This window comes from Miscanthus floridulus, chromosome 16 (assembly GCF_019320115.1).
Source record: "Miscanthus floridulus cultivar M001 chromosome 16, ASM1932011v1, whole genome shotgun sequence".
In the NCBI taxonomy this organism is placed as follows: Eukaryota; Viridiplantae; Streptophyta; class Magnoliopsida; order Poales; family Poaceae; genus Miscanthus; species Miscanthus floridulus.
In genome coordinates, this window is record NC_089595.1 from 76,637,029 (window position 1) to 76,662,063 (window position 25,035).

The 25,035-nt window shown below is 45.9% G+C and overlaps 2 protein-coding genes across 2 annotated transcripts; both read left to right on the forward strand.

The window, feature by feature from the left end:
• Window positions 1-8,398: 8,398 nt before the first annotated feature.
• Window positions 8,399-9,836, forward strand: LOC136513094 (RAN GTPase-activating protein 2-like). Its single transcript, XM_066507092.1, has one exon. It carries the CDS (start codon window positions 8,543-8,545, stop codon window positions 9,572-9,574), a length of 1,032 nt encoding a protein of 343 aa, XP_066363189.1. The 5' UTR covers window positions 8,399-8,542; the 3' UTR covers window positions 9,575-9,836.
• Window positions 9,837-12,697: 2,861 nt separating this feature from the next.
• LOC136513102 (uncharacterized) lies at window positions 12,698-23,746 on the forward strand. The gene is made up of 8 exons (XM_066507099.1): window positions 12,698-12,904; window positions 13,272-13,485; window positions 14,267-14,985; window positions 21,306-21,479; window positions 21,583-21,699; window positions 22,243-22,422; window positions 22,735-22,781; window positions 23,169-23,746. The coding sequence occupies exons 1-8, from the start codon at window positions 12,854-12,856 to the stop codon at window positions 23,500-23,502; spliced, it is 1,836 nt and encodes a 611-aa protein (XP_066363196.1). The 5' UTR covers window positions 12,698-12,853; the 3' UTR covers window positions 23,503-23,746.
• The last annotated feature ends 1,289 nt before the right edge of the window (window positions 23,747-25,035 follow it).

The window sequence follows — 25,035 nt, forward strand, 5'->3', positions numbered from 1 at the left end:
ACACTTTGGCTTTTGACAATTGATCAAACAAGATATCAATCCGAGGTAAAGGATACTTGTTTTTAATTGTCACCGCATTCAGTGGCCGGTAGTCCACGCACATCCGTAAGGAGTTATCCTTCTTCTTCTTCACGAACAGTGCGGGGACATCCCCATTCCGAGGAACTGGGACGAATCAAACCCTTAGCCAACAGATCATTGAGTTGCTTCTTCAACTCGGCTAATTCATTTGGAGGCATCCGATACGACCTTCTTGAGATTGGTGGTGTTCCTAGGGATTAACTCAATGGTGAACTCAACATCTCGGTCCGGTGGAAGACCAGGTAACTCATCTGGAAACACGTTCCGGAAACTCACACACTACTGGGATCTTAGCTATAAGTGTAGTTTGGACTGCACAAGTTGTACTGGCCAGCTCTATTCTCGAGGTAAAGTTACTTGAAATGTACCTTCTCCAACAGGTTCCTTGAGAGAAATGTTCCTTCCTCCAACATCAATTACTACTCCCATCTTATTCATCCAGTTCATTCCCAGGATTACATCCAGAACTAACCCTGGCATAACTATCAAGTTAAGCTTATACTGCCTGTTTGCTACACACAGGGTTACTCCCCGGATTATCTGATTAGTTAACAGATCAGCCCCAGCTGAACTGATCCGATAAGCATATTCCATTTCAACTATCTTTTGCTCATACTTCCTTGCAAATGCTTGACTTATGAATGAATGAGATGATCTAGAATCAAACAAAACGACTACAGGATGATTGTTGATAGAAAACATACCGGCTGTCACGGGTTCTCCTTCCGGGATGTCATCAATGGTGGTGTGGTGCACACGAGCTTGGTACTGATTCTGCTGCTTCTTGGGATAGGGGCAAAACTTCGCAAAGTGCCCAGATTGATTGCAGTTGAAACACAGGCCTCTTACTTGAGTAGCAGCTCCAGATGAACTGCCATGTCCGGTCTTGGCTTGTGGCACCGCCATCTTGAATGGCTTCTGATTCCTCTGAGGTTGCTGGGCATTCTGATTCCTACGTTGGGGTGGCCTGAACCTCGCACCAGGGGCAGGCGAACGATACGCAGAACGGTTTGCCATCGGGGCCCTTGGTTGGGATGGACCCGACTCAAAAGCTCTCTTGCGAGTCTTGGAAGTAGCATACACATTGTTGTTCTTCTCTTGCTTTAAGCAGTCACTAACAAAGTCATTGAAACCCGTCCTTGTGTTAGTACCCACGTGCTTCATCATCTTGGGATTCAGACCTCTCTTGAAAACTAGCAATCTTTTTGGCATCGGTATTCACCATGTCAGAGGCATAGCGACTCAGATTGTTGAATGCATGTAGGTACTGGGTCACAGTCTTGGTACCTTGAGTCAGTGCGAGAAATTCTCCAAACTTCATTTCTGTCAACCCAGGGGGAATGTATGTTCCACGAAAAGCTTCAGTGAATTCCCTCCAAGTAATGTGGGCATTTGGGGGAAAAGTGGTGCGGTGGTGCTTCCACCACATTCCCGCAGGGCCTTGCAGCTGATGAGCTGCATACTCGTTTTCAATACTTCTGTCATCCTCAGAACACGAAACTTATCTTCCATGGTGTTTATCCATTCTTCTGCATCCAATGGCTCTGTAGCTTCCTTGAAAATGGGTGGTCTGGTGTCCATAAAGTCCTTGAAACTGCTATGCTGATTTGCTTCATGTCCACCTGGGTTTAACCCACGGCGGGTGTTGTCAGCAATATGGCGCAATGCAGCTTCCATGTTCTGCTGCATGCCCTCCATGTTGCGTTGACTTCCAAGGAACTGTGCGAAGAACTGTTCCACAGTGTATGGTGGAGGAGGAGGTGGTGGCGGTTCACGGTTCTCATTTCCAGCAGCACTACCACCTGCCTCAGTAGCGTCATACACGGTGCGGCGAGTGTTCGGCATCTGCATATTTCAGCAACAGTAATCATTAGGCGATGTTGTAGAAATTGCAGGTGAATGGAAAGAAATTATGCCGTACTGAATTCACTGGAGAGAATAAATTCATACAATAAAACAGGGGCACAATAATTCATTCCAATTAACACAACATCACTAACTAGATTACTTAAGCACACACATCGCATCCATTACAACTCGGGTTGCCAGCATACATACACTGGACTTTTGTGCGTTCAGATATCGCATTACTAGCCAAGTTCCAATCACATGCCAAGTCTCATAAGTTCGAAACAAGATACATCAGGTTACAAGCGACAAAAGAAAAGTCACCGCGACAGGACCTACACACTAGCGCAAGGCCACTAGACTACTCCTCGGGGCCATCGTCGGGGTCAGAGACGTCACCATCGCCCCTAGGTGAAACTACAGGCTCGTCCTCATCGTCGATGTCCATGCCAGCGGCGTCTGGAGGAGCATATGGGCCAACCCCATTGTAGAGCGCATGAAACTCCTCGTGTAGGTTGACGTTGTACTCCTCTAGCTCATCGACCCTCTATCGCAGAAGGTTCCTTGCGTTCCAGGCTTCATTCCTTTCCTGAACCAGCTGTCCAATCATGCGGTCTGCATTGTTGTTGGCCTGAGTCAACGTATGCACCGCTGCATAGCTCTATTACCTCTCTCTGCTGCCTGGTCCCGCTGTAAGCTCATATCAGCCAACTGCTCCTGCAAACTATCTATAGCACGTGCTTGCTGCTTCTTTTGCTTTCTTGCCTTGAGCTTATCGTCACCACGCAAACCAGTCAAAGTCCAGTAGGTACACTCAAGACCCTGGTACGCTCTGATAGCGGCAAACATAGCACTCATAGCATGGTTGTCGCTAGCCTGTCCCTCAGCTGGACCTCTGACCAAAGCACTTCCATGAGGCTGAACCCAAATAGCATCACGAGGATCATCCCTAGGAAAAGTGCCAGCTAGAGCTGCTGCCAGCTCTCTGGGAAATCTGCTCATGATGTCCCTGATGACACGGAAAGCTGCTCCCTCTGCACCCTCAATAGGAGTGCGACCCTCAAACTCCAAGTGCCAACCATCCCACTCTGGAGCATCACCAAGAGCAGGAACGGTGATCTCTACCACTGCGAGTCCATCCTCTGCTAACTGGCTCTCATTCCAAGAGTACACCGGCTCTTGACCCTCTAGGTACCCCACATCATGGAGCACTCTCCAAAGCAAGGTCGGCATGCCAAACTCGCTCAAGAAGGTGTCCAGTGGTGCGGTGCTCCCTCTAGGCCAACTGACGTCGAGGTGCTCTTCCTCCGGTGGACTTACGGGCAGTCTGCTTCGTGCGGGCCATCTGTAACAAAATTTTGTTTTATCACCCACGTGAGAACAAGGTTAAGTTGTCATTTTTTATCAAAATGAGATAATCAACTTATAAGGGGAGGAACAATGCCATGAATGATATGTAACAACATGATGCATGCACGTTCCGTACGTTCTCACAAACTTAGGAAAATAAAAATGGCTAGCGGCATAGACGGTGGCATACAACGATCTCTCATAACGTAGCTAATACGTACTACACGATAGCGCTGTTATGTACCTGCAAAAGATCCACTTCAGCCCAAACCCCGACATTATGAAATTTATGCATGGAAGCAGTAAAGTAATCTACTCGTTTTACACGTATTCCCTAGATACGCGTACAACGGTAGCAACTACCCGAAACCATCGTCCTATCGACGGCATCGTCACCATCAGGACGGAATTTTCCCCACACATTAGATACCTTCATACAAACATGCGTATGGCATGTAATTAATCCGGCATCATATAAGCACTTCCCTAGATCGGCAGTGTATCCGACCATGCTCTCACAACTCTCACTTACCGAGGCGTAGAGGCAATGGATCCATTCATTACCATTCAAGTGAATGGCACTCATACAATAGCACGCCGTATGAGCGACGAAATAGAAATATGATGCAAAGACCCCCAAGTTAGTACTTAAATAAGCCACCTAAAGTCCTTAACTGGGCTATACAGGATATGACCACTGGCACACTCTTAAGTTTTAAATTAAAGGTTGAAACACCTATATACTATAAGTTCGTAATTAGTTTTGTAACACAAAACCCTTTTGTTTTAAATACACGCATGAACAGTAACCTGCTAAACCTTGCTCTGATGCCAGCTGTAACAGAACCGACCAATTATACGAGATTAAGTAAGAAAATCTTCCGCTGAAGCAGATAATTTAGCAAACTTAAGCCCGTATAACCCGGTAGTCCGTGAAACCATGAAGGATTTCAAACCAATCGACATACAAACCAAGACCGTACAAGTTTAGCAAGTACCGTCACACGTTACATAAAGTTCACAAGGACAGTGGATACATCAGAGTTTAGAACATAAAGTTATTACAAACCAAGTTCAACTGAAATAGCAGGAAGTAAATAGTTTGAAAGCCACACACACACTTTTAGTTTAGATACAGTGCCAGTAGGTAGTCATCTCCAACAAATGCATCAGATGAGAGATACGGAGTGACCATTGCCCTTGGTCCTAGTTGTCACCCATCGCCGGATACAGGCAGTTAATGCAATAGCCGTAGTACATTTGACCATCTGCAACAACAATGGGAACAACGCCCTGAGTACGAGAAGGTACTCAGCTAGACTTACCCGCCTTAAACCAAAATAAAGCGACACCAAGGATTATGCAAGGCTTTCTTTAGTGGGCTAGCTGACCTATTTGCGAAAAGCATAAGCTATCCTGAAAACATCATTTTAAATACTTTGCATCCTCTTTATTATAACCTATTCATCTAGGTAAGCACCTGTACTATAGCAATCACATGATTAACCATTAACATCCAGTTACCAATTTAGCTTTAGCATGTCCATACCATCCAGATAACCATCATTGTTCCATAATAATTACTACGATGCCGTAGCTCGAGTCAAGTGCTCACTATCCAGGAGCGATGGCGATTCGAATCGATTCCTAACCAGCTGGTGATTTATTCCTCACACAAACCACACCCACCGATCAAGTGAGCTACAGATCACCAATGACACTTTTCAGGTAGCCAGCAGGGACAATCTGGAGCCGCAGTACCCAGGGACCGCCCTGACTGCCAGGAATCAGGTCACACCTGCCCTTGGGCTCACTCTTCGCGCCCCTGTCATACCCCCATCAGCACCAATACGCGCACTCGTGTAGATCCCGGCCCGAAATAGTGCCACTAGCTTCGCAGGTCGAAAAGTACTTTATTCGGCCAGCTAAATGTGAGGCATGCAGTTCAACATGACAAGAGGGACGAGCAACGATCGGTCCTTAATCGACACAGACGGAAACTAATAGCACCCCAGAACCCTGTCTGGTTGCCTCCAACTTTTTCGTCCAGTCTCCAGTTTTCCATCACATATGGTTAATTCCAGGATATCATTCTTTCCATAGCCAATTTCTTCCAGTAACCACCTATAATGTAGGTGATCGGGTATCACCGATCGCTATCGGTCTAAGCAAGGCTAAGCAGTTATTCGATCCTGACCTAACAGGGAAAAGGTAATAAGGTAGGCAAGGATAGTAAGGAATGCATCAACGGTTTCAATCAACTCCTACAACTTAATGCAACAATATATAAACTCATATATATAGAAAGAATTGCTTTCGTAAAGTAGGAGACTTAGAATGCTCCGGGGCTTGCCTCATTCGAACGAACTAGGTTGGTGATCCACGCACTCCGGCAAGTCCTCTCCTTGCTCCTCTTCCTCTGGCACCTCCGGTGCCTGGACTTCTTGTGGATCGGTCCCGGTCTGCTCTTCCTGAACTGCTACTTGTAATTCCTCCTGTGATCCTGTATGATGCAGATGCATAAGTGCTAATGCAGAGGTGCATCAGAGAGATGACATGTAATGATTATGATGCATGAAATGTAGAGGAGCATGTATAGGTCGTAGCAAAGCTCTTCTACAAGGTAGTCTACATCATCCAAGAACATGTACTATTATCTACTATGACAACCATTGTACTAACATGCCAAATCACCATAGCAAATTAAGATGCTTCAAAGATACACCAAAGCGAACATTATCAACTAAACTCGCATTAAAGAAGATTATTTTATTTCATTTTAACTAGGGCTACATAGCAACATGTATTTCTATTGCTCATAAAAATCTGAGAAAATTACAGTAGCATAGTACTACTCTAAGTAGACTATCATAAAATTTTCATGGCATTTGGATAAGTAAAATAGCCTACACAAAAATGACAAGGCATAAATACTTAAAAAGGCATAAATAGGAAACCTTAGTTAAAAGTGTCAAGCAACAGATTTCACATTTTTCCTAGTATCATTCTAGCATAAGAATAGTACTCACCAAATTTTACCTTTACTGGATCTATAGAAAAATTATGAAAATTCACACAAGTATTAATCGATGATAAAAGGGAAAATCTAATAACTCAAAAACCATTACATGCAATGACTCTCAAATTTTTATCAGAGCTTCTACTAAGCAAGACTAGCATACCCACAAAATTTCATAATTTTTGGACCACAGAAACTCAAGATATAATTCAAACAAGTTTGCATGTATCTAAAAACAGCATTTCAAGTTCCTATTTAATTCATACAAAAATTATACTATAAGTGCTGATGTTATATTTTTCTTAGATACTAGACTTCACTCAGATCCTAATAAAATTGGACTCACTCAAATTGGATCTACCAAACTTGAGATACAATTTTTACAAAATACATTCAAAAACTGAACAACTGAGCTATCCTACTGGGTCTGAGTCACTGACGTCGGGACCCACACGTCAGCGGGCCACGCGTCAGCAACAAGAAAACAGGGGATGGCTCACTCGTCGGCGCGGCAACGGCGAAACTCGCCGGCGACCACACCTCCGGTGAAACCAAAGGCACCGGCTGTTCTACGTGATGAGACGACTCGATTGGTGCTACGGCAAGACCTAAGACCTAGCGGAGGTGGCTCGTCGCTGGTGATGGCGGCACGGCAGCGCTCCGGCGTGAGGCACCGACGACGGTGAGCTCCCAATGTCCCTACCGAGTCGGGTATGAGCTACATGGGGTCACCATGAGCTAACTACACAGAGAAAGGAAGACAGAAGGGCTCGTGTGGTTGGCCACGGTGAGCCCCACTCCGGCGAGGTGCGGCCATGGAAACGATGGCGGAAAAATGGCCAAAGTGCCCTTACCAAGGCTCAATCGGTGCAGACAAGGGGTGGAGGAGGTAGAGGAGAACACGACGAAGCTGTGAAGATGTAGTACACATTTTTGCGACGGTGAGCAAGTGCGAGCTCGCCGGAGTTGCTGCGGCTGCTGCTGCTGGAGCTGCGGGCGAGCGGAGAAGGCAAATGAAAACGAAAAATGAGTGGGTGAACTGGTCGGGCAGGCACACGGGGGATTAAGGTGAGGCCAGCGGTGCTAGGACGGCCGCGGCGCGTGGCCACACGGTCAGACGGCCAACGACGCGTGGCATCCATGCGCGGTGTTCTTCTGAACCGATCGGGTACTGTAGCTGCGATTCAGTGAACAATGAGCTGACTGACAGCGCCATTTGGTGATGCTCTATCTCCTAATCCGTTGGTCCTTAGCGAAAACAGTATAAATGAAAGTTATAGCTCTAAGTACCAGCTACAAATCATGTTAAAGGACCAAGACCTAAATCTCACTGGATCACAAGTTATATCAAGCCAAAGTGGAGTACATGAACTAGAATTTGATTTCTGACTTAGAAATATTCTAAGTGCTGAGTCAGCACCACAAATCTGACTTGTGGGCCCAAATTGAACATGTTGTGTAAATTTTCATGACTTGGTCACAAAATAACTTTTGTTCCTTATATAATTTGCTACAACTTTGTTTTAGGTTGCTCAGACATGCAAACATTCTAAGTTGTACTTTTTGAACAGTCAAACCAAAAAGTCCTAGGGTCAAAACAAGTCAAACCATGACTTGGAAACTTAATTAGGCAAAATGATCAACATGAACATTGTTCCTAATGACCTTCTAAGTATAGCTAAGTTGTTTAACAATATATTTAGCCATACCACACATTGGTCACATAAGAATCAAGCACTGAATGTACTGAAATGATGAAAAACAATTGAAATGATACTTTTGTTTCATAGTCATGTTTCACATGTTTTATGATCTTGTTGCATTACAATAACTAGCTAGGTTCCACTAAAGTGAGTTGCACATGTTGCACTTGGGTGTTGCACACTCTTTAATTCACAAAAACAACACTCATGAAATATACAATATGTTGCGAAAAAAGGTCCAAGGACTTCTGCAGAACTGGAGGCACCTGTAGCTGATACACCTCTTGCACCTGCTGATACTGTACTAGATATATCTGGTGGCAAACGTGCTTTTATTGAGGCAGATGAAGCAAAGGAACTGCTGAGTCCACTTACCAAACCAGGAAATTCGTATAAAAGAATTTGCTTTAGCAATAGGAGCTTTGGTATTGATGCTGCCAATGTTGCTGGGCCAATTCTCGAATCAGTCAAGAATCAGCTCACAGAGGTAGATATCTCAGATTTTGTTGCAGGAAGGCCTGAGGATGAAGCTCTAGACGTGATGCGCATATTCTCCAAAGCATTAGAGGGTTCTGTACTGAGATATCTGAATATCTCTCACAATGCTTTAGGTGAGAAGGGTGTCAGGGCATTCAGTGAGCTCCTGAAATCACAGGAATCCCTGGAAGAATTCTATGTGATGAATGATGACATATCAGAGGAAGCTGCAAAAGCTCTATCTGAGCTTATTCCTTCAACTGAGAAGCTTAAGATTCTTCACTTCCACAACAATATGACTGGAGATGAAGGTGCTATGTATATTGCTGAGATGGTTAAGCGTTCTCCAAATGTAGAGAGTTTCAGGTGCTCAGCAACAAGGATAGGATCTGATGGTGGAGTCGCATTGTCTGAGGCACTAGGTAGATGCACTCGTCTGAAGAAACTTGATCTTAGGGACAACTTATTTGGTGTTGATGCAGGGTTAGCTCTCAGCAAAACCCTTCTGAAGCTTCCTGATCTTGTTGAGCTTTATCTCAGTGATCTTAATCTTGAGAACAAGGGTACGAAAGCAATTGCTGTTGCCCTCAAACAGTCTGCACCACAGCTAGAGGTCCTTGAAATTGCTGGAAATGAAATAAATGACAAAGCAGCCCCAGCTTTGGCAGAATGCCTGGCAGCAATGCAGTCACTCAAGAAGCTGACCTTGGCTGAAAATGAACTGAAGGATGATGGTGCTGTGATTATTGCAAAATCACTGGAAGATGGCCACACAGATCTCAAGGAACTGGACGTGAGCACAAACATGCTGCAGAGGGTTGGAGCTCGGTGCTTTGCGCGGGCAGTCACAAATAAACCAGCTTTTGTGCAACTGAACATCAATGGAAATTTCATCTCCGATGAAGGGATTGATGAGGTGAAGGAAATTCTAAAGGCTGGTAAGAAATCCCTGGATGTGCTGGGCTCACTAGATGAGAACGATCCTGACGGAGAGCCTGATGATGGTGACGATGAGGAAGAGGATGAGGATGCCGAGGACAATGAGGACGAGCTTGATTCGAAGCTGCAGAGTGTTAAGGTTGAGCAGGATGATTGACCATCCTTAGGTTAAATAGCTTTAGCTACTCCAATAATCATCTGGATTTACACCATCTATGCTAAACTTTTAATTATAAAGAATGCACCGTGGCTCCATTATTTTGAACTGAGCCAAGTGGCCTGGTGATCTAGACTTGCGGTTCATTAGTGTAGCTTCCGTGGGAACTTTGGTATCAGTGTTGGAAGGGTCAGGTGAAGCTGTCCCTTGAAACTGGGCTGAACTTATTTCATGGATCCTATTTATTACTTAGTTGCTCCAACTTGTTTGCTATTATGTTTTTGGGTGCTTTTGTTGGTTTATTTGGGATCTGTGGTATTGTGGCATGTATGGCTGGTGCATATGTTGGTGTCGCCACAAGTAAGGATGAATTATGTGGTTTTAATTACAGATGCAAATTGATAGGCCCACTGACTTGATGTACTAGTCGTTGGTTATTGCAACCAGGATGCCGAAGTGCTATTGCAGCATGGTGTTTCTAGGTAGGGAATATGGTGCTTTCACCTTTGATGGATATTTTCGCTAGAGGTCTAGAGCAATTAGTATCCCTAGCACCTCTAGTGGCTTTCCAGTTCATTTTCATCAATCTTTGGTTGTTGATATCGATCTTGCAGGATGCTGTGTTATTGTGAAGTAAATGAATGCCCTCAATAGCATGGCTGTTCATATTGAATTCTGATAGTTAAACAGGCAAGGGTGAATTTTTGTTGTACTTTAGGGAGCTAGTGATGCTGGATGATAGATAAGTTGGCAGCAGCAAGCTAGGTAGCAGCTTGTGCTGTTGTGTTGTGGTACAATGCATTTGCTTTTATCAGAGGGTTTGTCTGGTAATCACCAAGTGAATTATGGAATTATGTCACTACTTTGGTATCTCCGGCTAATCTGATATCTGGATGTGGTGTCACCATAGGATATGTAGGCTTTTTTCTTCCCAAGAATGCATCTATTGTTTGATATGGGTCCTCTTGCACAACTTAATATTGGTGAGAAATGCGAGATACTAGTATACTACAGCTGACATGTCTGGACTATCTGTATTGAGATGATTTGTAGACTTGTACTATAGTATATCTGATAGTCAATCTTTGACCATGTTGGAATTAGTTCTATTTCGGTTTATTGCAAGGTTCATGCACACGAGCATATTCCCACTTACTAAGGAATGGAAAACTGGTTGGTACATTTTTACCAATTTAGGAAACCACTTTGCACAGACCCATATATCGTTTCTTTTATAATTTTTCTGAGGTAATGCTGACAGTTGAAAAATACTCCTATACGGAAAATGTGTGAGAATCAGTGTTACTACTTGACCCTTTTTTGGGGGGTTTCAGTTGAAACCACTAAAAAAAATCACAATTTGATCCTTTTTTCGTGGGTTTGAGTTGAAGTCATGAAAAATGTGTCAACTCCCAGATGTGTTTTTGTTAATGGCATTAGGGTTGCATGAGGTTTGTCCCGTGATGTTTGGCATAGGAGTTCAAGACTGCTTATCGAACCTTAGTTCAGCTGTGAGAACTACGTGAGGAACCTGTGGATTGCCTTGCATCTTTAGAAAGCCAGAAGTCATTATTTTACTCTTACAATTACAAATCTTTGGTTTTATTATTCACCCTTGTAATAAGATAGTAAAAGGATTACTGATTCCACTGGCACAGGATTTCAAGACTTCTTATGGGACCTTAGTTCAACTGTGAGGACTAAAATGAAGTTTGCGATGTTGTTTATGTATAGGTACAAGCCTTTGGTTTTTAGTATTCACCCTTGTAACTTGTATAAGGCAGTAAAAGTATTTGTAGATTCGACAATCAGATGTATAAATGGAGTGTGCTAGCTGAAAGATACTAAGCATGAAGCAAGCGTGAATCAAGCGTGATAGATACATAAGCTAAAAGATCAGCCTGGAAACAGTTTGCAGCCATGCGAGCTGCAGTGTTTACCTCAGCATCGGACGAGCTACAGCGATGTGAGACCATCCCCATTAATAAATGTTCAAATGGCTAGCCGTCGTCTTGGTGGTATGCTGCTTCCTTTGTGGCTAAGAAATACGGTAGTACGGGCCTGTTTGGAGGGTAGCAAACCGAACCATGCTTGTTGACTAGCTAAGGAACAATAGCTCTCTGGTCCTTGTATCAAACGCCTTGTCACCTTTTCGTTTCTGTTAAATTATTATTCTACTAGTACAAACGAACTTAAAAAGAAGAAAAATAGAAATAACACCACAAACAAATAAAAAAAAATGCTTCGCTCTATTGTAAATTGTGTCAGATTGAATTTTTTGTTTTGTTTTGATGAGAGATGTGTTATTTTGGCAGTTAGAAACGGTCATGACTTCGTATAACAACCTGCATCTAATAGCTGAATGTTCAAAAGAGTCAATCGCATGAGATGGGCATATTTGGATACCATTGACTGTAAAATTTGTGTAATATAATCTCCATAAAAACTCTCGAATTATTGTAATAAGGCATATTTTGCACAACAATAATCATAGGAAACAAGTGCAACTAAACAAGAAAGCTAAGTGTCCTCAAAAGAAAGTGCAACAGTACGTCAGTACCATCAAATATCTAATTCTGTTTTGTTACTTGACATTTAACAAAAGAAAGGAAGCATTTCAAATTTACCTAGATGAAGTACTCAAACTTGGCGCTTTCTCTCATCACATCTTTTAAACATAAAAGTTGGGTCATTTCAGTTAAGGTGTGGTCTAGGCTGAAATGATTGACAATTATAGAGTTCTGTATAAAATAAATTTAACGTAGTAGAAGTATTTTTACTATTTGTACTAATTCCGTTCCAAAAAAGGTAAATATCATTTTCGAGCATTCAAGATATATATATATATATAAATAATATTTGTAATACGTAATAAGCATCATCATTAGATTAATCTTGAAGTTAAATTTTCACAATATTTTTTTTGAGATACAAATGTTAATAAATTAAGTTAAATTTAGGGTTAATTGACTCCTCAAGATTTATATTATTTTTTGGACGACTAAGTATTTTTAGATTTAACATACACTGAAGTTCTCGAATTCGAAGTACTGGAGGACCTAAACGGAAAAAAGGAAGGGACGGCCTGGAGCTGGTAAAAGCCCGTCCTCCCCCGCGGTTTCGGTCACCTCCTCGCTTTCCTTCTTCACTCGGTATCTCACGCAATCAGCGGGGAGGAACCCCAAACCCTAATCCTCTCCATCCGCGCCGCCGGAGGCAGCCGTGTGGGAGCTCGGTTCTCGGGGTTCTGCATCGATCTCTGTTATCTAGGTTTCTCAGATGGGCGATCTCAAGGAGGTTTTCCGCTCCCTCCAAGAACTCTTCCCTCAGGTGCGTACGATCGGTTCTCGTCCGTGTCTCGCGTACAGCCTTTGAGATGTCATGTGTGAAGGGCTGCAAAAGAAGTTTTTTTTTTTCGTGAATGTATTTTTTTGGTAGCTGAGGGTACTAGGGTAGGTGACTAGCCCTAGGAGGCTAGGACACACATGGACTGGGGAAATACCAGTGGGATTAGGAGCTGCTTATCGCGGTGAGATTCGATTCGATGGTTTTGGAGAGATCGGACACGATTATTTGATGATTAGATCAAATTTAGGGGCGTTATCTGTTGGGTTTATGGGCAGCCTGAAATTGCAATGTTTGTGCTGTTCCTGGCTGTTTCCTGAGGTCAAATTTGTCTGATAACTCTTTTCTGCAGGTTGATCATCGTATACTGAAGGCTATCGCAATTGAGCACCGTAAAGATGTTGATTCCGCGGTGGTTACTGTCCTTGATGAAGTCATGCCGTCCATGGCTGGTTCGGCTGGAGCTTTGTCTACCCATCAAGAAGTGTTGCCATCTATGGATGATTCTGTTGGGAATTTGTTTGCTAATTGCAGCACACATGAAGTGGGAAGTTCACCATCTGCTGGTGAGTATGAAAACCAAACTTTTAGCCTTTTGCACCATTTTTTTCTTCTGAGACGACGTTTGGCCCCATTTGCACTCGAGTGTTAAAGCCTTAAAGGTGTTCTGTTAGGACCCCTTAGGATGTTTTTTACATATATAGTGTATTTGTACTGTAAGAGTAAAATAAGATATATTGATGATAGCTTGCATATTCTTGTGCACTGGTAGTATTTCCCTTATATTTTTTTTAGTTATTATTACGAGGTTTACAATATGGTTGAAAGGTCCCCAAAAACACATGCTTGAAATTGTGTCATTTGGCTCACTTACTACTATACCAGTGGTGTTTAAACTTATTCAGTGCTCCTGTTACGTTATAGTAATTATTTAAGGCTGTGAGGTTGTACTTTCTTATGTGGGTAAATTTTATCTCTGAACCAGTCCACACTCAAAAGCTTGGTTCAGTTTAGAGATGTTCTGTGCGTAGCCCTTTTTGTTCTTCATTGAACCAAGAATATTTTGTTTTAGATATTGTTGCCATATATCACCATTAACATTTCTTGAATTTGCGAATGGGCCTCTAGCTGAGTTGGTTAGGTGATTCTAGTAGCACTTCTCAGATCTTGGGTTCGACTCCCCGTGGGAGCGAATTTCAGGCTTGGGTTGAATATACTCGGGAGCTCTGTTCCACAGTCTTCACCCCCCGCCCGCCCCCCCCCCCCCCCCCCCCCCCCCCCCCCCCCCCCAAAAAAAAAGCATTTCTTGAATTTACACTAACTGAGTTGGTTGTTGCCACAAATTAGGACATGATATACGTATTGATGAGGTTGATGTAAGTGTTCAATCTGCGCAACACACTTCTTCTGGGGAGGTCAAAATTGGCAAGCAAGGAAACATAAACAATGAATATGTGGGAAGACTTCCATCAATCGAAGGGGTCAGTGAGCAACTAAATCTACATTCTGATCCTATCCCAAATGGCGGTCAGCATGATTTGATTCCCAACCTTGATGTGCTATCTTCAAATACCAATCCAGAGAAAAAGTTGGCTTACACAGATAATGAAGTTGGATACGGTGGATTGTCAAGTGAATGTTTTTCTCAACCACCGACAGGGGAAGATGGTGGTGATATCCCACAATCCCATGATCAAGATCCTAATAAGATGATTCCAGTTGGGGATTACTTTCCCCAGAACACTTCAATGGAGTTCTTCAGTGGCTATGAGGACATAAATTTTGATGATGACCTTTTGCCTCTTGGTTCTAATGATCAAATATCTTCTGGAATTTTGGGTACTGAAAAAGATTCTTTTGCGCCTGTGCTGGATGTTCCTGGTCAAGATAAAGAAGAATCGTCCGCTGAGACTTCTGGATTTGTAGAACAGGACACCAGCAATGTTGCGGATATGCTTCCTGATCTTAATTTGAATCATTTTGCTTCTACTGCTTCAACTCACTCAAGCCATTCTGTTAGTATTGAGTCTCTTGAGGATTCTGTTGCTGATGCCAGAAGCAATAAGGTAATGTATTATGCTTGCTGTGCACTGGTCTTTTTTATGCATTATGTAAATATTAATTTTCAATTGTACATTTCTCTACCATGTACCTGTCATGTGTGTGTGCCTTGTTGGCATAGATCACCAGATCACAGGTAATTGGAAGTATAACTTGGCCTGTGGCCTTCTATTGAATTGCAAAATACAAGACAGTTGAATTGTACAAGTGGTTCCCCCCCCCATGTGCTCTTATAGGCCAGGGGTTTATCCCAGGGAATATTCTAACTACCTAATGGTAGATGCTTTAGGAAACTTGGCTGCCAAGGTGTTTATCAACTTCACCACCAAGGCAAGCCCTACCAACCACATTAGGACTGAAATGTAAATGCTGGAAAACATGAACACTAGGCTAACTACTGACAATTCTCCCCTTTAGCCTTGTGGTCCTTGGAAGTGATCTGCTTGAGCCCAATTCTTCCCCTCATCTCTTCAAATTTTGATCTTCCAAGAGACTTGGTTAGAATGTCAGCCAGCTGATCAGTGGTGGATATGTGATCAGCCCTGATACTTCCATCTTCCAAGCAGTTTCTAATGAAGTGATGCTTGATTCTGATGTGCTTACTGCGCTCATGAAAGACTGGATTCTTGGCTAGAGCAAGTGCAGACTTGCTATCAACTTTCAGTTCAACCACTTCCACATTCCTTCCAAGGAGGTCTGCCAGCAACCTGGATAGCCAAATAGCTTGTGTTGCAGCTGTGGTAGTGGCAATGTACTCAGCTTCACAACTAGATAGAGCTACCACCTTCTGCTTCACTGACTGCCAGCACACAAGATTGCTTCCCAGAAAGAACAGGGTGCCACTAGTGCTCTTGCTGGTGTCAATGTCCCCAGCCAAGTCACTGTCGCAGTACCCAACAAACCTTGCTCTCCCTGGAGCCTTAGTGTAGTGCAGGCCAAACTCCAGAGTACCAGCCACATATCTCAGGATGCTTTTGATGGCAGCTTGGTGCTCTGCAGTCGGCCTCTCCATGAATCGACTGACAAAGCCTACTGAGAAGGCTAAGTCAGGTCTTGTGTGGACCAAGTAGCGCAAGCTGCCCACCAATCTTCTGTATTGGGTAGGATCAACTTCTGTAGCCGTGCTCTGCCTGCTCAACCTCAGCCGCTCCTCCATTGGTGTATGGGCGGGGTTGCAGGCATCCATACCTCCTAGCTCAAGGATCCTCTTGGCATAATGGGTTTGCCTCAGAGTGATCCCAGCTGGATCTTGGTGTACTTCGACCCCCAGGTAGAAGGACAGGAGGCCGAGGTCGCTCATGTCGAAAACCTTCTTCATCTGAGCCTTGAAACCTTCTATGGCTTGAGCGCTGGCACCGGTGATGATCAAGTCGTCAACATAGACGCCGATCAGCAGCAGCTCCTCCCCTGTTCCTCGCCTGTACATCGCGGCTTCATGGTCGCTTTGCTGGAAACCCATCTCTTTGAGGGTGGCGTCCAGCTTGGCGTTCCAAGCTCGCGGAGCCTGCCGTAGGCCATACAAAGCCTTGCGCAGACGGTACACCAACTTCTCCTTCCCGGCGACGGTGAAGCCAGATGGCTGCTTCACGTACACCTCCTCCTTGAGGTCGCCGTTGAGGAAGGCCGATTTAACGTCCATGTGGTGGACACGCCATCCTTCTTGGGCCGCCAGCGCGAGGAGGACTCGGACGGATTCCATGCGCGCCACGGGAGCAAACGCGTCGTCAAAGTCGATGCCTTCCTGCTGGACGAAACCCCGCGCCACCAAGCGCGCCTTGTACTTGGTCACCGCGCCCCGCTCGTCCTTCTTGAGCTTGTAGACCCATTTCAGGGTGATGGGCCGGTGACCGGGAGGAAGCTCCACAAGCTCCCACGTGCGGTTCTGCTCAACCGCCTTGATCTCCTGCTCCATGGCGGCCTGCCAGGCAGGATCGTCTTCAGCCTCCGCGAAGTTGGTCGGCTCGCCGGCGTGCGTGAGGTGAAGCTCGGCGAAGAGACGTGAAGCCGGCGGTGGTGTGGGCGCGTCCCCGATGATGTTGGGCATGGTACGGTACCGCAGCTGCTCGCCGTCGTAGAAAGCGTCAAGGCGATCATCGTCGTCCTCGAGCGGTGACGTGAACTCAACTGGGTCCGCCTGCTCGGTCTCCGCTGCTGGTGAAGCAGAGGAGGCCGGTGGATCGTGCTCCCCTGGAGCTGGTGACGGCGTGCGCGGCGGAGCTCCGTCTGCGTCGACTCCCCAGAACTCGATGTCGAAGTTGCTGGAGGCGGAAGCAGACGTCCCGGCGGCCGAATTGGACCAATCCCAGCCGCGCCCTTCATCAAACACCACGTCGCGGCTCACCTTGACGCGTCCTGTCGCCGGATCGAGGACCCGGTAGGCCTTGGCGCCCTCGGCGTAGCCGATGAAGACCCCAGCCTTGCTGCGGTCGTCGAGCTTGCGCAGCTGCCCGAGCTCCCTTGTGTAGGCGACGCAACCGAATGTACGCAGATAGCTCGCCGCCGGCGCTCGTCCGTGCCAGGCCTCATAGGGGGTCTTGCCTTGCAAGCTTCTTGTCAGTGCGCAGTTGAGCAGATGCACCGCCGTCGTCACCGCCTCCCCCCAGAATTTGGCCGGCATGGACCTCTGCTTCAGGAGCGCGCGTGCGGTCGCCACGACCGTCTGATTGCGCCGCTCCACCACACCGTTCTGCTGCGGTGAGTGTGGTGCAGAGTAGTGCCGCTTGACTCCTTCGGCGGCGAAGTACTGCGCCAGCTCGCCGACGGTGAACTCTCCTCCATTGTCGGTCCGCAGCACCTTGAGCTCACGGCTGGTCTCCTTCTCTGCTTCGGCCTTCACCCGCTTCACGGCATCCGCAGCAGCATCCTTGGTCGGCAGAAGCACCGCCCACATGGAGCGGGTGGCGTCCACCATCAGCAAGAAGTAGCGGCGCCCTCCTGGCGTCGCCGGCGTCACTGGCCCGCACAGGTCGCCGTGGACGAGGTCCAGGGGCGCCTGCGCGCGGTACTGCGCCTGCTGCGGAAACGGCTTGCGGCGGAGCTTGGTGGTGACGCAGGTGTCGCAGACTTGCTCTGCATGCTTGATCACCGGCATCCCCCTCACCATCTCCTGCTTGCCGAGCTGGTGCAGCGCCTCGAAGCTGAGATGCCCGTAGCGCTCATGCCACCTCCACGACTCGTCCTCCTTCCTGGCGGCAAGACACACCGGCTGCGCGGCCTCCAAGTGCAGGATGTACAGCCGACTGGGCCCGCAATGTACCTTGGCGAGAAGACGACCACGCCGGTCCCAGATACGGAGCACTCCATGATCAATCTCCACCCTGGAGCCTCCTTCGTCGAGCTGCCCCAAACTCATAATCGAGTTCCGGAGCGCTGGGATGTAGAAGACACCATGGAGGACGCGCTGCTCCCCGTTCTTGGCCTGGAAGACGATGGAGCCGGTCCACTTGATCTCCACTCGAGACGAGTCGCCGAAACGCACCGCGCCGCGCGCCGTGGTGTCGAGCTCGGCGAAGAGCTCCCGGCGGCCGGTCATGTGATGCGTGGCCCCGCTGTCGAGGTACCAGCCGTCGAGCGCCTCCTCGTTGGCGCTGGTGTTGAGGAAGACGCGCGCACGGCTCGTTGATGTCGAGGGAAGCCGTGGCCTTGGAGCAGACGGCTTCGGCCTTCTCGTCGAGCTCGAGGAAGCCGTGGGCGAGGAACAGAGCACCATCATCGTCCTCCGCCTCTGCGACGTGCGCAGCACCGCCGCGCCCACCACCGCGCCGTCCACCTCGATCACCTCCAACGCGGTTGCCTCCTCCGCCTTGGTTGCCACCGCCGCGATCACCTCCAACGCGGTTGCCTCCTCCGCCTTGGTTGCCACCGCCGCCGCCGCGGTCACCACCACCACGGCGCGGCTGGCGGCAGTTGCGCGCCCAGTGGCCGCGATCACCACAGTTGAGGCAGGTGTCGTCGTCCGCCCCACGATCGTCGCCACCGCCTCTGTCTCCTCCGCCACGATTGCCCTTCCCGCGCAGCTTCTTGCCGCCGTGAGGACGACGTCGCGGTTCCTTGCCTGACGTGGAAGCGGTAGCCTCCTCCTTGGCACGCCACTGGTCCCTTGTCAGCAGCAGACCGCCGATGGCGGCCGGTTCCGCGGCCAGCGCCTCCATGTCGTCCACCGTCTTCAAACACCCAGACACCTCGATGGTGAGGTCCTGGAAGTCGAGAAGCGTCTCGATGGCGATCCGGAGCCGGGCGTACTTCGGCGGCACGGCGCGCAGGAGCCTCTCCACCGCGCGCTCTTCATCGATGTCGTTGTCGCCGTGGAGGAGCTGCTGCTTCAGGGCCATCAAGCGAAGAGTGAAGTCCTCGATCTGCTCACCTAGACGGAAGGCGAGCTTCTCCCAGTCGCTGCGGAGTCGCTGGAGCGTGGCGCGGCGCACCCGATCGACGCCGATCCGCGCGGCGGCGATGGAGTCCCAGGCCTCCTTGGCCGATCCCTTCTCGGACAGCGGCATCTGCATCTCCTGCGGCACGACGGCGATGATCGCCTCCACCGTGCGCCTGTCCTCATGGTACGGCAGGTCCTGGTACTCGATCGCGTCCCAGAGTTGCCGCGCCTGGAGCTTCAGCTTCATGATCGAGGCCCACTCATGGTAATTTGACTTGGTGAGCATCGGCCAGGTGGAGCTTGAGCCAGAATCCTTGTATACGGTCTGGATCACCGGCGAGCGGCCCCTGGCCCATCCGCGGCGGCGATCCTGATCCCGATTGGGCGACCGCGTCTGCCTGCGCTCGCGCTCCGGGCTCCTCCGCGGAAGCGGGCGGCGATCGCGCGGTGGATCCTCCTCTACAAACTCTCGACGCAGAGCCGCAGCCGTGGCGGCTGCGTTCTGAGCTGCCTCCGCGGCCCGCTGCGCCTGCGTGGCTGCGGCCTCTGCCGCGGCCAGACGCTGCGCACGCTGCTCGGCGGCGGCGGCTGCTGCTGCTCTCTCTGCGGAGGTGGCCATGCCTCTCCCTTTCTCTCAACCCTGAGCTCTGATACCAATTGTTGGCGTAGATCACCAGATCACAGGTAATTGGAAGGATAACTTGGCCTGTGGCCTTCTTCTATTGAATTGCAAAATACAAGACAGTTGAATTGTACAAGTGGTCCCCCCCCCCCCCCCCCCCCCCCCCCCCCCCCCCCCCCCCCCGTGCTCTTATAGGCCAGGGGTTTATCCCAGGGAATATTCTAACTACCTAATGGTAGATGCTTTAGGAAACTTGGCTGCCAAGGTGTTCATCAACTTCACCACCAAGGCAAGCCCTACCAACCACATTAGGACTGAAATGTAAATGCTGGAAAACATGAACACTAGGCTAACTACTGACATGCCCACTAGCACTGGATATTAGTAGAACATTCATTTGGATTGATGGTGACTGCCTCTCTCTTTTTATCTTGTTTGGCCTTCCCTGAGAAATAAAGCGAGTATATTGGACTAAAAAGTGCATGAATACATGCCTAACCTATTTTTGTTTTGTCATGGTTTTTTGTGACAAGTATTTGGGATGAAATTTCACATGCTCAATTTTTCTCAAAAACGCCACATGCTCGTTTTTTACTGAACATGCCATATTCTCAAGTTTTTTACAAGCATAAAAGACCTGTACAGCCACCATATTTACAAGCTGGGGTCATTTTTACGTAGAAGAGGATATTCTACTGTCTTCTTCTGCACTAGGTTTAATAGATAGGTGTATCTGTGTGCAGCAATCAAGGTACGTTGAGATAATCATATTGGATTGTAGTTAATCCATTAGGTGTACTGACCGTCTAGGATGAAAAGGGCACAAGATCACCACCCCTTAGATTGATGAGAGCTACTTGAAGCCATCCTGGACATTAATTAGTATTCTGAGCCCTACCTAATTACATACTCCCTCCATTCCAAATTATAAGACACTTTGGCTTTTCTAGATACATAGCTTATGCACTTAGATATACATTATGTATAGATACATAGTAAAAACAATGTATCTAGTAAAGCCAAAGTATTTTATTTAAGCTGCTGTGGTATATTTTTTCAAAAGATTTATGTCTTGAAGTCGTTTATTTGATTTCCTATTAGGATCTGTTTCTTTGTCATATGAGCCTGAATTTTCTGAATAATGAGGACTGCCAATTATAGTTCCTCATCAAAAATCAAAACTTCTATGCGAGCTATATTTCTTCTTTCACTTTCTGATGCTTTCTCAAGTTTTAAACATCACTTTATATGTACAATGTGTACTCCAATGATTAACTATAATATTGTTGTTGAGGTTGGTGGCTCATTCTTGTGCTTTTGATATAATGCAGAATGATCTGTTACCTTCTCTAGGGTTGGTTACAAAAATGATAGAGGATGTTGAGCTTCTTGAAGAAAAGGCTAAAGTAGCCAAGCATGAAGCATGTGTTGCTGGGACAGGCATTCTGACCAAAGTTGAGGAGCTCAGAGAAATGTTAACTCATGCAAAGGAAGCAAATGATATGGTATTTCCCTCTGACCTAATATCTCATCAATCATCATTTTATAAAACCTCTCGATCTGCCTAGGGTCATGGCACAGGATATCTGACAATTTTTCTATCTACAGCATGCTGGCGAGGTTTTTGGTGAGAAAGCTATTTTAACCACAGAGGCACGTGAGCTTCAATCACGACTTCAGAGGCTTTCAGATGAGAGGAATAAATATCTGGTGATAATTGAAGAGGTATATTGTTTCTTTGGTGCTGGTATCACATTGGAGTTGGCACAATAACTATCTCCTGCATAAACTAAAAATTAGCACTCTCTCTATTCCAAATAATGTCACTTTGACTTTTTTGGTACATCAAATTTGCTATGTCTATGTATTAGATACATAGCAAATTTGATGTACCAAAAAAGTCAAAGCGACTTATAATTTGGAACAGAGGGAGTAACCTTTGAAGTTTGTAAAGTGTGATATTGAAGAACTGACACCTTTTAGTTTATATAGTTGCCATGTTTATTCGTGAATTTGGAAAACCTATATTTTTCTACTCTGGTTTGAGTTTCATACCAAAACATGGAACTGTTGGTCTGTTCAGTTACACTTTCCTTACTTTTCGTACGCAGAATTGATTCCTTTTATCATTTTTGTTTGATCTGACTTGATTTATACTTTTTTTGACAATCATCAACACTGAAACCTATAGTGGCCATGTAATTGATTGCATTACATTATAAAAGCTGAATCGATGCTAAATTTGATATTTAAATTTAATTTGTATAGATACGCCAAACTCTTGATGAAAGATTGGCTGCTGCACAGCAAGAAATTGCAGCAGCCGAGAAAGAAAAGATTGAAAAGGAGGCTGCTGCTCAGGCACTACTTGATGAACAGGAAAAGACGATGAATTCTATTGTCGAAGAATCAAGAAAGCTGCAGAAAGAAGCTGAGGAGAACCTGAAGGTATTATCTGCTTCCTTTATCCAGTAATGTGGGTTTTAAATTTTGACAATTTTATTTTGTTTTTTTCCTTGTTTTATAATCTATAAAACATGCTTCCCCTGTGTATAATAGATATTGATTTGTTTTATATCTAATAATATACTCCTGTGTATAATGGATGATATACTCCTGAGGTGAGGAGTATAGGCACGTATTATTGTCCACACATTTGTCTTGCAGGCAACATATAATAGGATATATAAATTTGCAGAACAATTTTTTTTTACAACAAACAATTGTTTACTGATGTTTATAATCAAATTGTTTGTACAGTTGAAGGAATTCTTGGTTGAGCGGGGCCAAATTGTTGATATGCTGCAGTAAGTTGTCATTTCATCTCAGCTACTTCAGTACTATTAAACTGTTCAACACTAGTCCTGTTCAAACTTTGAATTGTTTTATTTTTTATCTTTCAAAGATTCTCATGAGCATACCACTCCACACATTAAGAATAATACCTGTTATAATAGTCATTCAGATAAATGGGAATTGAAGCAAACATTAAAATAATTCTCATTTAACAATACTTATTTATTTAGTGTAATGTCTAACTTGTCAAGCCATGTCTTGTCTGCACTGTACAATAATGTACCACCCTGCCTGCTCAAATGATTTGGAGCTATGATAGCAGTAGACTATCTTTGAAGTGTTTATGAGCTCTAAATCTGCAACCAACCCTGTGATTCATGTCCTTGACCTCATTGCAGAGGTGAGATGGCTGTGGTCTTTGAGGACGTTTCGTTGCTGAAGCGAGTGGTGGATGAGCACCTATCATTGAGCAAGTTGCAGCGCTCAGCTATGTCGAGCCTCTCTTCTTCACTACATTCTTCTCATCACAAGAGCTGGAGTTCCTCGGATAGGACTACCGAAGCCATCGAGTCTCCAGATAAGTGCACCCTTGTTGAACCTGCAAGCCCAGTGTGCAAAGATCTGGATGGCGACGAGTGCGCTGTGGAAGTGTCAGATGGCAACGACGCTGGTAAAGGCATTTTGAAGCGCGTGAATTCCAAGGAGGATGGGGATGGATGGGAGCTTTGCTGAAAGATGTTCAGGAATAGTGGCGTTGCCAGAGGATGCTGAAGTTGTAGAGAATATGAACTAGCAATAATGATGTATAAACGTTTACTAGTGCGGTGCTAATCTAGTCGATTTCATATGAATCGGGGAACTGTTGTGGACTCACTGGCTCATCGCAGCAGTATGTGAGATGAGTCCAACTGCAGCTTGATGTGGTATATATAAAAGTGAAGATTTCTCCGATACAAATTTTATGTTGTTTTTTAGTTTTGTTCTAAGTTAAATTTCTCCTGACTTTTACTGCGTTTTCTAAAAAAATATCATCATCTATAATACTAAACAAATGCACTATCGATACATAAATGGTGGATTTGAAGAATTTAATTTGATTATGTAGATGTTGTATTTCTTTTTATGTGAGGAGTTTGGCGACGCTAATTCGATTCTGCAAAATAAGAACAGATATAGGATAAAGTTAAGAGTGTCTTGTAATTCGAATAAAGTCTTGTCCGCGAGTGTCCATGGAGCTAATACTCTTAGGTCAGTTTGCATGATGAGCTATGAACAAGCATTGATAATGATCTGGTGAGGGCGTTCGTCCATCTGGACGCGCCTCTGCCTCCCTGGGCCTACGGACCAGCTTAGCCTGCCCCCCCCCCCCCCCCCCCTGGCAGGCCATCTAAAACTCTTAAGGGATCCAAGAGCCGCGTGAAACATCCTCAATTTTCCACGAAGGGAAAATCCATAGAATGAATTATAATATGATAAAACCAAGAACTGATTCCATCATACTATCATATTTCAGTCGATGTCACAGTCATACATAGTAAGATTACAAGAATACAAGATATTACATCACTGGGGAACACACCTATTATAGAGTTAATCTAGCGGAAGACTATCGAGTGAAGACTCCTCCTTCACGGGCATCATCAGAGTTGGCGTAGTGCAGCGTAGATTCCATCTCCGAACCAAACTTGAGCGTAGGCACGAGACCTTCTAATCCTTCTAAAGTCAGCATCTCTGAGAAGCAGAAAAATCTGCATACGGTCAACACCGATGAGCTTTAATGGAAAAGATAAAACAAGAGGATCTGGCGATCATAACATTTGGCTGTGGTTTGCATTCTTAGCGCATGAGAAGTAAGTAACAGTAGTATTGTAATAATAATATCTAGTTTTTAACACATTCCCAGCCACACATCCACATCCATCCATATCCATCCACCAACCCATCCCAACCATAACCACACCACCATCACCACATCTCATCTCACACACTCAGGTCGACAGACCGACTCCCTCTTGGCACTTGTCTCAACGGCCCGCAGCCCCCAAGGCTCACGACCGGAAAATATCCCAACCCTGGAGGGAGAAAGGAAGGACTCATCTCCTATCTAGTTTAAGCGAAACCCAGAAAAGGTCCATAGCCGACAAGTCAGCATATGTATCGATTGATCAACCAAACACTCTGCAGAGGTTTTACATACCCACAAGATAGCCATCCTCGACGATGCCCCGTCTAGGCAGATTCCAGCCGCTTGCTAGCCTAGAACGA